The 15,494-nt window shown below is 30.5% G+C and overlaps 1 protein-coding gene across 2 annotated transcripts in view; it reads right to left on the bottom strand.

Annotated features, from left to right (window-relative positions):
• MS3_00006706 (uncharacterized protein) overlaps positions 1-15,494 on the bottom strand; it is a 74,645-nt gene that overhangs the window by 43,727 nt on the left and 15,424 nt on the right. For both annotated transcript variants that reach the window (XM_051214925.1, XM_051214924.1), the window contains one exon: positions 12,245-12,536. In XM_051214925.1, coding sequence (XP_051068109.1) covers positions 12,245-12,536 — 292 coding nt within the window. The remainder of the gene's footprint in view (positions 1-12,244; positions 12,537-15,494) is intronic.

Genomic DNA, 15,494 nt, shown 5'->3' with positions numbered 1-15,494 from the left:
GTTTACATCATAGTTTGAATATAGTTGGATAGTCATTGAAAACTAGGGAAAAAATTAATGGCTATTGTGTTATAGTATTGAATTCTTTTTACATCCTCCAAAGCGTCTCCGTCAAGTGTGATTCGATTAGTGCATGCTGTTTTGTATCGGACAATCTTATTTATCCCTTTGTGTATGTTGAGACCTACTTCTGCTGAGGCTGCTGCTACATTGGAGCCCCTTTGGGGTTAGTGAGGGTCCCAAATACGGATGAAGGAGGGAGGTTATGAATGTAGTTAGAGACTTCATCCCGTAGAAAAACAACTCGCTAAAAAAACTCCAATCAGAATAGTTTACACGATCAAAAATAATTATACTGAAACGTCTACCTTATATAATTTTCAATTATATGTATCACTTGTATTTTGTAGTTAATTTCCGTTGTTCTAACATCAATCGGTTCATGATCTCAATCAAAAACTTAATAATCTCCACAACCCCTATACTGATAATTAACATATGCTCACTAGTGACTAGCTTCGTAAAAAAATTCTCGGAGTTCTAGTGAGAAGCTGTGACCAGTGGAGCTAATCCGTGTTGGGTAGAGACAGGTATCTACCTCAGTACAATGGAAGATGTTCGCGCAATTTCATGGATTGGTTGATGTTAGACACTAATACCACTGGATGCTGGCTCAGTCGTCCAGTAGGTTAAGCGTTCGTGCGCGAGACTGAGGGCCTTGGGCTCGAATCCCGCGAGCGGGGTCGTGGGTGCACACTGCTGAGGGGTCGAACAATAGGACGAAACGGCCATCCAGTGCTTTCAGGTTTTCAACGGTGGTCTAACATCAATCGGTTCATAATCTCAATCATAAATTTTAATAAGTTAGGTAGATAGAATGTTATTTTAAAATAAATGAAGCGTGTAAAATTCACCACAAGGAAATATTGAGATGATCGCGTTAGAGTATACATGATAACTGTTAAATAATAAATTTATATCTAGAAATTTTTAAGACACTATCCTAATGTTTGCTTTGAATTGTGATTACTTTGGATTACTTTCATGATGTGAATTATCTTCCTTTCACATTAAACTTTATAAACGTAAAAAAGAACAACTTTAAAAGTGACTAAGGATGGAAGAAATTAAGATAATCACTGGAATTCTACATAACGATTAATTTAAATAGTAATGACTAACAAATGAAGCACCTAATTATAGTCTTAAAACACTTCACTCACATCTTGGTATATTTCAGTATTTCCATATTGTTTCTTAATATTGAATATTTTATCCAGAAATATTAAAATTTACAATGTTTTTTGTTAATTTAACAGTTCAAAGTTTCATTCTTCAAACATCTAATTCACAACTAGAATTTCTATGAATAATAATTATAACTACTCAGATTATCTATTTTTTAAATGTACCAGTTAGTAATCATTAAAACTTTCTATGAAACGTTCATTAGTAGTTTTTTTTTGTTGCTGCTTGGCTATATCTTTCCTTTCAACCTTTTTTTTCACTTGTATTATATTTATTCTCTTTATTCATTCACTTTAAAAGTGTAACAAATTTGTTTTTCAAGTACACAAATATAAAATAGTTTATAGGTCACCTTTAAAATCGAACCATAAGGTGACACGACGGGCGAGGTGAAAACTGAAACTATGTATATAAATTTTTTGTCCACTTTTTAGCCAAAAAATGGCAAGATGACACGTTTTATAACAGTTAATTAATTAAAATTATAGTATTTATAAACAGCAAATAATATGTAAGTGGAAATTATTAAATTGAGCAGAAAAGTTATCTAAAATAAACACGACAGCATATTACAAAGTTAAGGACGATGGAGTCTAGTAATATTGTGATCAATTTCTAGTTATGTCATCACATTAAGTCCATTACTACCACAATAAGTACTTGTAACAGTTTATTATGACGATTACAGTGCGCATTCTGATACCTTTAAATCTTGCAGAAATCTGTTCATACTCAGTTACAGTCTATATGTTGAAAATTTATAGTAATTTGTTTTATTTGAATTAAACCTGTCTTATTTATACATTTATTTTTAAGTTACGAATATAATAGCAGAATAATACTCCATATCAAACAGTAAATAAGGCATTTTACTTAAATAGGTTATTTCCTTGCCCACTATTTATCTCTAATAAGTTAAATTTGTGGTGTACAGAAAAATCGTGAAGTATCAACGACCATGTTACCCAAGGTTAGCAGTTCATACAGCTTTATAAGTTAAAATAATAAGCAATTAATATTATGCCTACAGAAGAATTGCACAAAAACAAACAGGAATGATAAAGCAAATAATAATATCTATTTTCTTACCACCATATGAGGTAATAATCAAACTAACAGTAATAGATTTACTAATGATATTAACATGATTATTATCGATAATTATAAATATACTTATTACAAGAAGAATCATTTACTTGTAGCATCAATAGTTATTCGTTCAATCCATTTACTACTAATTGGATTATAATTACAATGTGACGAAAAATTACTTGTAGTTTGTAGCTTATTTGCATTGTAGTTGTTATTAAAAAACAATTAAGTGAAAAACAATTTATATATATATATCCATATATGAGAAACACTTAACAGAATAATGATAATTACAAGGTGATCTATTTGGAAAACTATCAGATATTATGGAGTAATCCATAACTATTTTCACAATATGAATGGAAAAACTGAATATTTCAAAAAAATTCAAGATGAATATACAGAAACTGATACATAGTGCAGTGTGATTTATTCCCCAGTCATTCATATCATTCACGTTATAATTGTTAGGATAGTGTAAATTAACATCTAAGTACTCTCTAATTATAACTCATGGTTTAACTCATAAGCAATTTCTTTCAGTCAGAAGATATACAGTTAAAAAGTTTACTAGATCGTTCCAACTACTCATATAGTTTTTTCAGAATTCTATTTGTATTAATTTAAGTATTACATTATGAGTATAAAATTATTCATTTTAAAACAAGAATCATCTCATCAACTGAATATAAATACAGTATAAATCAAGAAGAGAATTTATGGAGACAAGTTAAATAACACTTAACTAGTTTAGACAAAACCTTCATTTCATTATCTTTTTTAAATCAATATTATATTACTAAAAACAATATTTCATGTGTACATCTTTTAAAAAAAAATTAAGGAATGCAGAATAGTATATTTTACAAAACAACTAATGAACATCATAATTACTTCAATATAGATAATACAAGATAAATACGAAAACGTTAAAACACTTTCATGCTATACCATAATTCTTTTTTCCCTAATTTCCCTCAAATTATATCATCAGTTTCATGTATGAAAATAATAATCAATCAGATTATTTATTAATTTAATTAAAAAATTAATGAATTTATTCACACCAATTGGTTGAATAAAGTACTGACTAGTAAAAAAGCATGGCATACATAGTATATAAAATATATGGTTTTTATGTGGTCATTTTTTAACAATCAGATATGATTACTTTCATTATTATTATTGAAAACATAAAGAATCTGATTACATTATCATGTTTAAGTAACATATCTATTGTAAAATCTGAAACTTTTTTGATATTATTCACTTGTATGAATGAGAGAAATACAATGCTAACTAAATTATAGATATTATGAAATAAGTGTTAATTTGTATATTTGTAAATGTAATACGAATCATATTCCTGATAAAATAATATGAAAGAGTGAGAGAAAAACTCAGTCATCATTAATTAAAGTGAAACGTGTTGATAATGATTAATTACAGCTTTAAACGGATGAATTTCGATAAAGAAAGCTATGAAGAATCAGCATCGCTCATGAATCAAAAGCTGATTTCAACTAAACCCCAATTAAAAACCTAGAACCAATAGATGTAAGTTTCTTCATTGTATTAGACTCTTCAGTAGAGCGAATCCTCAAACGTACAAGCAGGAACTAAACCTAGGACCTTCAATCTCGCACTCACACGCGTAATCCCTAGATCAATGAGCAGGTACCCGACGGTGTTAGCATCTGACCTTTACCAATTCACGATATTGCACAACGTTAATCCACTGCTTGAGGTAGACAGCGGTCTCACACCCGAAAGAAAATGAACTCTAGTAGCTAAGGCTTCCCACTGTGACTTTAGGAGTTACATATTGAAGCTATTCACTAGCGAGCACTTGATTATTAATTATATAGGCGAGTTGTGAAAGAATATCACACCAGGACGAAACAGACATCGATCACTTCGGGCTATTCAGTGGTGATCAAGCTGCGATCACTTCGTGATTCGAACTGTAAAAATTCTATAACCACCACCGATCGCCCATATCATGAAAATATTACTTAATAAGCAAATAACTCGATGATTCTAGATTCCACTCAAAGATTCATTGAAAAAAATTACTTAACCATCAACAATGCTGGTCGGCGGCCTATGCTCCAGTAGGAGCAACAGGCGTAGGTAAGTAAGTAAGTAATCAACTCCAAGACTTGACAAGTATTTTTTTGCTGCCGAAGCCTATGTAGAGGGATGATGAAAAATTAATTGAAAATAAATATTCATTCATCATGTGCCTTTTTAAATGTTTATACTGAAATTTTCACGTTAGTGAATATGAAAATATCAATGCTAAAAAATAGTTTTCGTTTAGTCACACAAATGAAAGAAAAACAGAAACACTTGATATCATTCACGGAAAAAAAACTAACCATTAAAAATGTATATTCTTGATAGTGAGAAAAAATGATCAATCAAACTCTCAAGACTAAGCATAGTGACTTTACACAAATAGATGATTTTTCAAAAGTACTTCAAAAACATTAAATAAGTTCATTCTAATGATCTAGTTTGTGAATGATTCAGTTCATAGATTTTGATATTTTAATGTGTTTTTGTATACGAATAAAAGATTTAACACCTGACTAATAACCATGCGATTAATTAAACCGTATATACATATTGACAACAAACAACATGATCAACACTTAAGTTTTGAACAATTTGTCTACAATCTTTTAACCTTTTAAAGATATATATTTTTTAACGTTTCCTGATGCAATAAATTTCACTAATTAGTATTTTTTAAATACCTAATTACAAAGATAGTAAAACAGAATAATCTATTTGGACACTAACAACTTGTCAGGCATGATTACGGAAACAAAGTAACTTTTTTCTTAAATATCAGCCCCAAATTGTAATGAATTTCTTAAGGGTTTTTTAAATACAAAAAAAAATTTAGATGGTCAATTAGTTAGATCGAGAAAAGCTTTTGATGAAAGTGTAACGGTGTCTCTAACATTCAGTTGTCATTAAAAATAATATTATCTGCTTGCTTCCAAATGAAACGTTATTATAATCTCAGATCATCAAAAAGCTTCCCACTAAAACTTCATCTAAAGTATATGGACAGCTGTTTACGTACTTTACAAGTTTTTTGAATATCTGATATAGTCAACATCAACGTGATAGGTATAACAATGAACAGTTCTGAACTCATATTATGAGTATAAGCACCAGTAATAAAATGAAATAGGGTCAGAATTTCATAATACACCACTATGCTTCAAAGTTGGGTGCTTTATCGATTAGACCAGTGCCCTATAAATTTAATATGGAAATTTGTGATTCTGAATTTTACCATAAAACGAAAAAATTACAAAATTCCTTCCTCACGATTGATTGATCCCCTGATAGTGACCAATGTCATGTACGTCATCAAACGGAGTTTCCTGTCAACTACCTCTAACCACCATTTTAAATCTTAACATAGTGTACTCGATGTCAGGTCACCTAGACTAGTGGCCAAATTGTAAAGTGATCTATAGAATTCGGTCTGCACTAAGAAGGACCTGACATATATGAAACCGGTCATTAACCAGTGATCAACTAGTCGTAAATACATCTCAGTCTAACAAAAGGTCAGTAGATGCCCAGGTAGCTCAGTGATAAAGTCACTGACTGTGGAGCTGGGTGATACAGGACCAAATCTACCAGAGAGCATCATATCAATAATGATTACAGGTGAACCTTGATGATGAGTGCCAACTAATATAAAATCCAAGTTCAGAGTATCCAGTCGACTACCTTCAACCACTACCTTACAGAGTTTTTTCAAGGCACAGTGAATATTATGCAAATGCACAGTTATTTAAGAGAACGAGACTGGAAAAATTCCACTAAATTGAAACCAATGTATCGCAAAATTACAAACATAGCGTTTTTTTAAACTTATACAAAATTTGGTATGTTGAATAAACAATATAAAACAATGGTTTGTAAAGAATTAAACAATAAATCATTCAGAATTAAATACGTTTAAAATTCTAGAAGTTTATCAACAAAATAAAAAGAAGGGATTTTTTCCGTAAACAATAAATCATATAATTAATTAGCCAATATGTAAACAAATAAATCTTATCAAAATATAAATCTTGAAAAATAAACAGAATGGACTAGAAAATGAATTTCTACTTCTACAAACTCTCTCCTTTCGTGATATGAGTCAAAAACAAAGAGAATGATAACAACAATAAGGTATATTTCAGTTCATACACTCTTTTTATGAGCTAATATAAAAAGCTTACCTGATGCATTGTTAAAACAATATTAGTGCTGAATAATGAAATGGTTCAACATATATCTTGTTAGGCATATATGTTAGGATTGAATTAATGCATAATATTGATTTTTTCGTAGGATTTATAAACTATTAGTCTCAAAGTTTAGTAATGTTCTTAAAACTTACAATAAATATTTGGTTAATTTATAGTAAATAGTCTGATTATGATAAATCTGAGGATTCAACTTTAATTTAAAAGCAACGGCCGTCCAGTGCTTCCAGGTTTTCTATGGTGGTCTAGCTTCAACTGACTCATGATCTTAACCATTGAAATTACTATAATATCCATAAAACCCATCAAATATTTTTTAGAAAAGAAAAAACATAGCTCTTATCTACTACAAAACTATGAAATCATTTTAAAGTAAGTCATAGTTAAAGATTAAAACGAACACGAGTTTTGTTATCAGCATTCACTTGTCTGAATTATCTGAACTCGCAGTTAGATCTGAAAATCTTGGCTTCGATTCATGGCAGGCTCAGCTAATCATTAGTAAATAGCGTAGAACCTAGTAAATAAGGTCACTAATTATAACCAAATACTTTTAGGGATTTATGAGTAGTTATCACTTACTCGTAAAGTACGTGCGAAGGAAACTGGATCGGTAATGGTCTCGGAGATTTCCGAGCAACACCTAAGGGTCTTGAGGTCAATCACACACGGCCTTTTGCTTAGTAGTAACTGATGTGTTAACCCCACACTTTAAATGTATTAAAGATGAAAATCTGTGTTGCAATCTAATGTATGCTACTTTTAAGACAAACGTTTTCTAACTTCCTACTTCCGTTGTATAAAGGCAGAATCACTGAATATCACAGTTGCTTGATGGAATCACCCTGATGTTGTCACACTCTCGGGTCTTAAGTTGCAACCTTTAATTCCATTCTTCTCCAAACAACCTGCCTGGTATAATAGGACCAGAAGAAAAAAGCGTCCTAGCCCATATGGCTAGATTAGGTGGCCATGTTATCTAAATCAGACTCTCACATTAATGTAACGGCTACGATTATGCCACAGTAGGAATGCTCACTATAAAGGAGTCTCTATGAGGACAAAATAGTTCTACACTGCTCTATTATTACCAGTAATTCATAGTAAAAATAAAAACTAAACAATCGAACAAATAAATCAAAGCAATATTCGATTGAAGATCATTAAAATAAGCAAAAAATCCACAAGCAAACGGATAAACTAATCTTTGAAACTTTATACTAAGAAATTCTCTTTCTAGTCATTAACAATAATATTCAAAAAATCATGGCGTATTTCAAAAGACTCCTTACTTTCAAATAGTTAATTCATTAATCTCAAGAGTATATTATTAGTCAAACAGGTTCAAAACTGAATCATGTAATATTTAATGGAGAGTATTTTGTCTAAACAAAACAAAAACAAATTTATTCTCATACCTAATATATATCTGCCTATTTAATACTCTGTAATTTTCTAATAAATACCATTCATAATACTTGGAAACAATATTAAACTGTTTGCATTAGATTTCTCTTTTAATCAACAGTTGACATTACTTATATGTGAAAGTAATTTTTAATGAAATAATAACAATTTTGGTTAGAAATAAAATGTAGGTCTCAAATGGATTGAATGAATTACATTGTGAACTAAAAAAAAATTCATTCTTTGTCGCTCAACATTTTCTGTTTACAAAATATTTTAATCATATGATGAGAATCTAATCAGATGATTTTTTTTTACTTTAAAAAGAAATAATAATAAACCGACATTTAAGACATTGATGACGTAGAACTATTGACAAAACTGAATATAGTCTAGTTACTTTTAATTTTTGTATTTAAGATATTGTAAACATTTTAAGTAGTATGTTCTAACCTGTAATTAAAGTTTGAGTATTTGATAATATAAATATTATCAATTTTTTTTACGTAATTTAAACAATATAAGTGATCAATAGTTTCTCAGTCATTTTGTAGCACTACACTCAATGTTACCTAATGCTGAATGATTTGTCTGTAAAAACTGGAGCTCGGAGAAAAATATCACTATAATTAGATTCATTATATCAGTTGTAATTATTTATTATTATATCACAAAAAGAATTGAAACTTATCTCTTACTTATAATACGACTTTTACAACAATTCCTAAAATATTTTTAACTGTATTCATTCCCTTTATTGTTTAGTGATAACTTTATTACTCACAAGTGAAAACGGCACCACAGATTAACAGTTCTAAAACAAGTGTATTTGTGAAAATATTCTCATGTTCTAGATTCACAAACGTTTTTCAGCAAAACGTCTTGAATATTGAAATATATGTGCCTATATCTGTAGTTAATAACCTAAATTGAATACTGTTATTATTAATAACATGGTATGAATGATAATTACATAACAGACAACTTTAAAAATATGGTTTCACAATGAGTACACTTGCTGATGAACCGAAATAAACGGTAAATAAACAAACAAATTAATTATTTCACTGCTGTTGTCAAATTTAACCTCACTTAATATTTACCATATTTCCTAGGATCATGTTTAACAACTAGAATGCGAAGCTTCTTGTAGATTGTCAGGTATCAAGATAGGTTAAACCACAAACTACCTTTAGTCAGATAATCATCTAAAATAAATAAGCATTAGGTAGCTTTTTCATTACAGTATGAAGTTCCTTTGAAATCCACACATAAAAAATTCAAGTGAATCAAACCTAGGACCCGTAAGATTTGCAATAAATGTGTAACCTTGAAACCAAGAGGTTGCAATCACATCAGACGTGATAAAGATATTACTGATAGTAAAAGATGACTCAAACTGTGAATTAAATGATTTCATCATATGGTCTGAACGTCCTGTGTTTGACTTCCGGCTTGACCTCTGGAAGGTCGTCTAGCCTAAATTAGTCCACGGTAGATACTACCTTTATATTATTTACTCCTTGAATAAGAATAAGTATGTACATGGATGACTAAAAAATTCGATTGCAAGTTTATTTAAAAAATATATTTGTCAGATGAGTACAAATTCATAACAATAAGTAACAGTAAGATCCACAATGTTTTGTCCAAACTATCAAAAGGATGATAATGAGAACGTCAATACATATATTTAATAATGTATTCTGTTATCGGATTAAATTAACTGAAACTAAACATGTCAACTACTGGATGCCGACTCAGTGAACTAAAGGTTCCACGAGATCCAAAAGTTTTGAGTTTGCTCCTCTTCAAGGTTTTGGATTCGCACAGCTGTATCTCACACAATGACAAAACTGCTACCCAGTGCTTCCTGATTTCCAGTGGTCATATAACCTGGATCAGTTCGTGACATCAGTTACAAAAAGCAAATATAACTTAGTCAATAATGTTCTTTTTTCTAACTGATAACAAGCAGCTGATTAGAAGTGTGCATAACTTTAAAAACTGCTTGTTGAACTAAACAAGCATAGTGAGGCTGACCTAAGCAATTCTCTAGAACTATGAAAAGTACTTAAAGTATAAACTGTAGTTATTATATGACAGTTGCTATATATTATATTATCTCATGTGTGTTTACTACTTTTGTTAATCATAAACGAGAGGTTAAAGACAGCAATGGATTTGTAAAAACAAAACTTAAACATAAGAATTCTACTTGGATGTGGACGCCTACATAATTGGATTTAGTATAATAACAACATAGCTATCTAATAGATATCTTAAATGTAAAAAAACTTAATAAGCCTCCATACTTTCGTTAGAAATAGGATATAAAGAGTATTAAATGTCACTGAATCACGGTCTTTTTGGAACTGAGCCTAATTTTTAAATGGTTAAATATTCACTTGGAATCTTAAACGCAAAAGAAAAAGAAGCAGATCAAAATACGCATTGCGCAAGGAATAGAGGTTAGACATCGAAAAAATGAATAGCACTCGGGAACGACTAAGAATAAAAACATAGGACACAGTTGGCTGGAGAATCCTGGTCGGCGGCCTATGCTCCACTAAGGGCAACAGGCGTAAGCAAGTAAATACTCACTAGTGATTGACTTTTCAATATACAAAGACTTTATTTAGTATGAACAGCACCCTGCTACTAATTTTGTCAAAACATTATAAGTCCATACCGAGGCAGTCCAGTAATCAAGGTAAATTTGTTGAATAAGTTACTGTATAACATGTTACTCCATGGCCGAAGATACTAGAAGAATCAAGATAGATGGAGTTTAGTTCAAACCACATAGCCGGTGATTAAAAACCAAGTGCTTTACTTACTGAGCTACGACACCACAAGACACTGTAAACGATGAAAACAAGAAAATAGATTTTAAAAATATCCAAAAGATAAGTCGACGAACCCTAAGTGCTTCAGGAGAATACCAACGAAATTGACGTCTCGAAACTATTAGCGACGTATCATCCCAAGCGAATATATAACTCCATGAAGATACATATAAACACTAAACAATTCACATCCTCATCTTGCTTCATTCCTTAGTATTATAAATTTTTTTACGCATCATACACGATCAGATTTTTATGCTAAAACAGATGTTCGTTGCAGTCTAAACATTATCAAGTTACCTGTCCTAACAGAATCAAACTTATAGAAACATCTACGCCTTACAACATATAGATGGAACATATCAAAGATTCAAATAAAGTTCGTTAAATTAAACTTTAAACTAATAAATGAACTAGATTGATTTTGAATTCACGTTACTAAGTATTTTCTGAAAAACCGAATTCATTTATGGTAATCAAAACATTTTGGTGGCTCTTTATCTGACTCCACTTAGACCGGACAAATAATCGTTATCGAATGATTTCTGTCGAAATATGTATCCTGACTGTTCTTGTATATTATCATCGACTTAACTCGCGTTAGTGTATAACGGAATTAAATAAGTCAAATACGAGAATGAATTTCGAATACGTGTATTTCATACAGTTGTTGATCAGAACAAACAATCAGAGAGACAGAGCGAAGCGAAATGACACGCGGTGGAGAAGGCATGTAAGCCAACTCCCATTTTTTGTAGTGGCTTAGCTTCGTTAATCAATCACCTTGATAACCATCATCATATAAATCCCACGATATTTGAAATAAGGCAATAAAAAGCGGCGACTACTGTTTATTAGAGGATAGCACAGATCACAAAGCTACAAGCACATCGACAGAATTTAGAGCAGAGTAAAACTTATAGTCAAATCGAATAAGGGCACAGCAAGGCAAAGGCTATCAATAGGATTCGAGTACATATATATGGGGAAGAGAATGACTCATCGAGTGATACTTAAGCTATCAACATTTAAGCTAGAGAGAGATGCGCGTAGGTTATCATATGATCAAGAGTACACGTTTGTACATATAAGATAGTGATCATAATAGTACAAAGAAATAGACGAATTGTTACTGTTTTAATAACATTGTCTGTTAAACAAGTTAATAAAAGAGCTTAACAAGAATTAATCATAGTCGAAATTGATTGTATGAGATCTACTGTATAGCATCCATCCTCAGACAGAACAAACAGTTTACTATAATACCATAGACTGACTGAAGTTAAAGACTAAAAAAGCTATATATATATATTAAAAATATCTATAAAGTTGCCTGAATAACATCAAAAGAAAACCGCTTACTTAAGATGTAACTGTTTTTCAATTTTTCTGTCGAATGTACTTGTTAATTGTTTACCATCTAAACGAAGTCGACTAGCAGCTTCCAAACATCCACCAGGTAGGCAAACATATTCACGTAACCAGTATAGAACATGGTCAGTGTTCCAACAAAATGATGGCAATATGCAAACATCTGAAGCTATAGGATTTTTTGTCACCTGAGTGTGCTGAATTAATTTATTAGGCAACTGATTTGTAGATATTTTAATAGGATTTCGATCAGAATTATTTAAAGATTTGGATGATAACGTATCTGCTTTTTGAAAAAAAAAGAGAAGTGAAGACCCAATTCGTTAACCATAATAGTTGTGAACATTTACTGATTATATATATAATAGTAATAAGTTATCATGTTGAACACAATTATATTTCCTCATTACGATTATTACTTGAACTGATTCCATAGTTGAAACAAATTACAACAGAAATTGGGTACTACAGGTCGGTCCCACTAAACCTCAATGAATCTCAAATACTTGAAACCTAAATCATTTTTTATCCTAATTTCTGAAAAAGAGTAAAAAATTAAGACATATTTCGAGAATTAGAAATAGGAAACCCTCAGTATAATAAGTGCTATGACATAACTGTACGCTTCACACTAATGAAAGTATCTCATATCTATCCAAGATTCATTGTTAATGGAAAATATTTTGAGGTTGTTTTTTTTGATAATATCATCAGTGTTAATGCATGAAATTATATTCGATAATTCTATCAGCTGATTAGGATATTAATAAGAATGCTACGCTTTAACTAGCCACAGGAAAGTAGTGATTATTATATGGTAATCTAATACTATCAGTCAGAGTTTCACTGTACTCAAATAAATAACCAAAGTCACGTCAGACGTTTTCTGTATACAGTATCGGATAATTGAAAGTAACTGATTATGAACCTTAAAATTTGTTCTTGATATGTTTTGCCTGTTGGCTAGTAATATCACAAAACAGACTGATTGAATTTAGCTACCTCAGTGTACTAGATGAAGCATACAATAAGTTTTTTTCTAGTAACACATTTGTGTTCTTGGTGGCATTTGTTGAAGCTTAAATGATTTCATAATAAAACTATGACTCTGACTTACGAACAAACATAAAACGTAGTTTCAGAAATTACTGCCCAAATAAACATGCTTATTTCGTTATATTTACCAACAAGACGTTATCGAAACAGTAGAGAATGCTCCAGTATTGGAAAATTAGGTTATTCAGAATTTCAACAGATAGAACTTAATCATATCTTTCTCAAACTATCATCTGATACTTAGGGGTAATACTGACTGGATAGTTAATATGCAGATATGAAATATAAGACGTAATATTGAGTGATTATGAGAAAGTTAAGCAGATTGTTTATGAATGCCAAAATGAGCAAAACAATTTACGCCGATAACATTTCGTTTATAGAATGTCAATATTTGATGTCAGAAAGAATTTTGATTAAAATTAATGTCATTTACATTTGCATCACACGACTAGATAAACGACGTATTAATAGTATGATATAAATATTTACTGAAAATATCCATGTAACCAAACATTATAAAATGCAGGAATTCTCCAAAACATTTGAACAGTAGCATCTTATAAAGTATCAGTTAAGCAAAAAAATCATCTGTAGTCTTGTGAACATTAAATAATGATTCAACCAATATTGAATAAAACAAGTATACCAATTTCTGAAGTCCGTATAATCGTTGCAAATAAATCCGGAAAGAATGATATAAATGAAAGTATTACTTCCTATCAAAGGCAAAGTTGAACTTTGGAAAAACGTTGTTCTATGCGTTACATAATTACTACCTTATACCGTGTTATCAAGAGATTTTTTAAATTCAGCAAAATGAATCATTGGTTCTCAGTTTTCCTTACAAAAACAATAACAAATTTACAAAACTCATTTTTTATTGTTTATTTGAACCGTCCCATTGATGCTTAAGACTACAACTGATAATAAAAAAATAAATTTAAACCTCACCCCATTGCCCAAGCTAGGGGCTATCAAGAATCAGTAGCTAAGTGGATAACACGATGGCATTTGAAGCGAACGAGACTGGGTTTGAGTCGAGGAGTGAACACTAATTCTGGGATGCATGCACATGCGGCTGACGAGTCCGAAATACAACGAGACACGCTTCTTAGATTCTACTGCCAGCCACTATCCATCTTTACTTATAAAATTTATAAAATGTTTGTGATCACCACGAAGGGTGAATATCCTGGATTCGGTTAATAGTTGCGTCCTGAGTAAATGACGAATATCTTCAGATTTATGTAACGTTAAGCGTGTAGTTCGATGAATATAGACAAAGTTACTCATGTGATTTTAAAGAAATTAATATAACCAAAAGTAAAGTGATATCGGGTTGGCTCTCCCTTGATTTTTCATTTACCATCCCATTAGTCCCACTGTCTAGACTAAAAGTTTGTAAATCTACGAAATATTTAATACGTAACTAAATAAATATGATTATAACTATAAAACAATCAGAGTAGAAGTATTTTGTAGCCTATTTTTGAAAGCAATGACTATTAATAAAGCAAAATAACTGATATGAAATAGACAAGGGCTATGGCATAATTTAAGTACACTAACGCATTAAATTATAAAATTGTCTAAGTACTTAAAAAACTAAACGTAAAGAAAACATAAAAATGAACTTAGCGTATTAAACTAAATTAAAATATTTAACAATCATGTTCAGTGTCTCAATTTTATTTACAGTGGAGACCTACGTGGTTTTCGATACAAACAGAAGGCCAGGGAGGAAGTATTATCCACCAATTGTATGTGGAAATAGTTCACGTTTAAATAATAATGATAAATGTTTTTTCTTCATTTTCGACACTATAACTCAAAAAAGTGGCTTATATTTGGAAATAATCTATAATATTCACCCACTTGAAATGAATAGACAATTATAATTGATAAAAAAATACCAAAATGGTGAAATAATTCATACTGTATTTTTTAACGTCTCCTACATGTAAACTGATTAATTATCGTTTAAAATGTACCAATATATAAAAACGTAGATGTAGAAGATTGTCTCAATTATGAAGCATGTATCAGCATACTACTTATTAACTTAATTATTCATTTGATGGTATATATATATATATATGTATATGTATATATATATATATATATATATATATATATATATATATATATATATATATATATATATATATATATATATATATAT

Source organism: Schistosoma haematobium, chromosome 2 (genome assembly GCF_000699445.3).
Source record: "Schistosoma haematobium chromosome 2, whole genome shotgun sequence".
NCBI lineage: Eukaryota > Metazoa > Platyhelminthes > Trematoda > Strigeidida > Schistosomatidae > Schistosoma > Schistosoma haematobium.
Note: the sequence above shows the minus strand (reverse complement) of the source record. Positions and strands in the feature narration are given on the sequence as shown.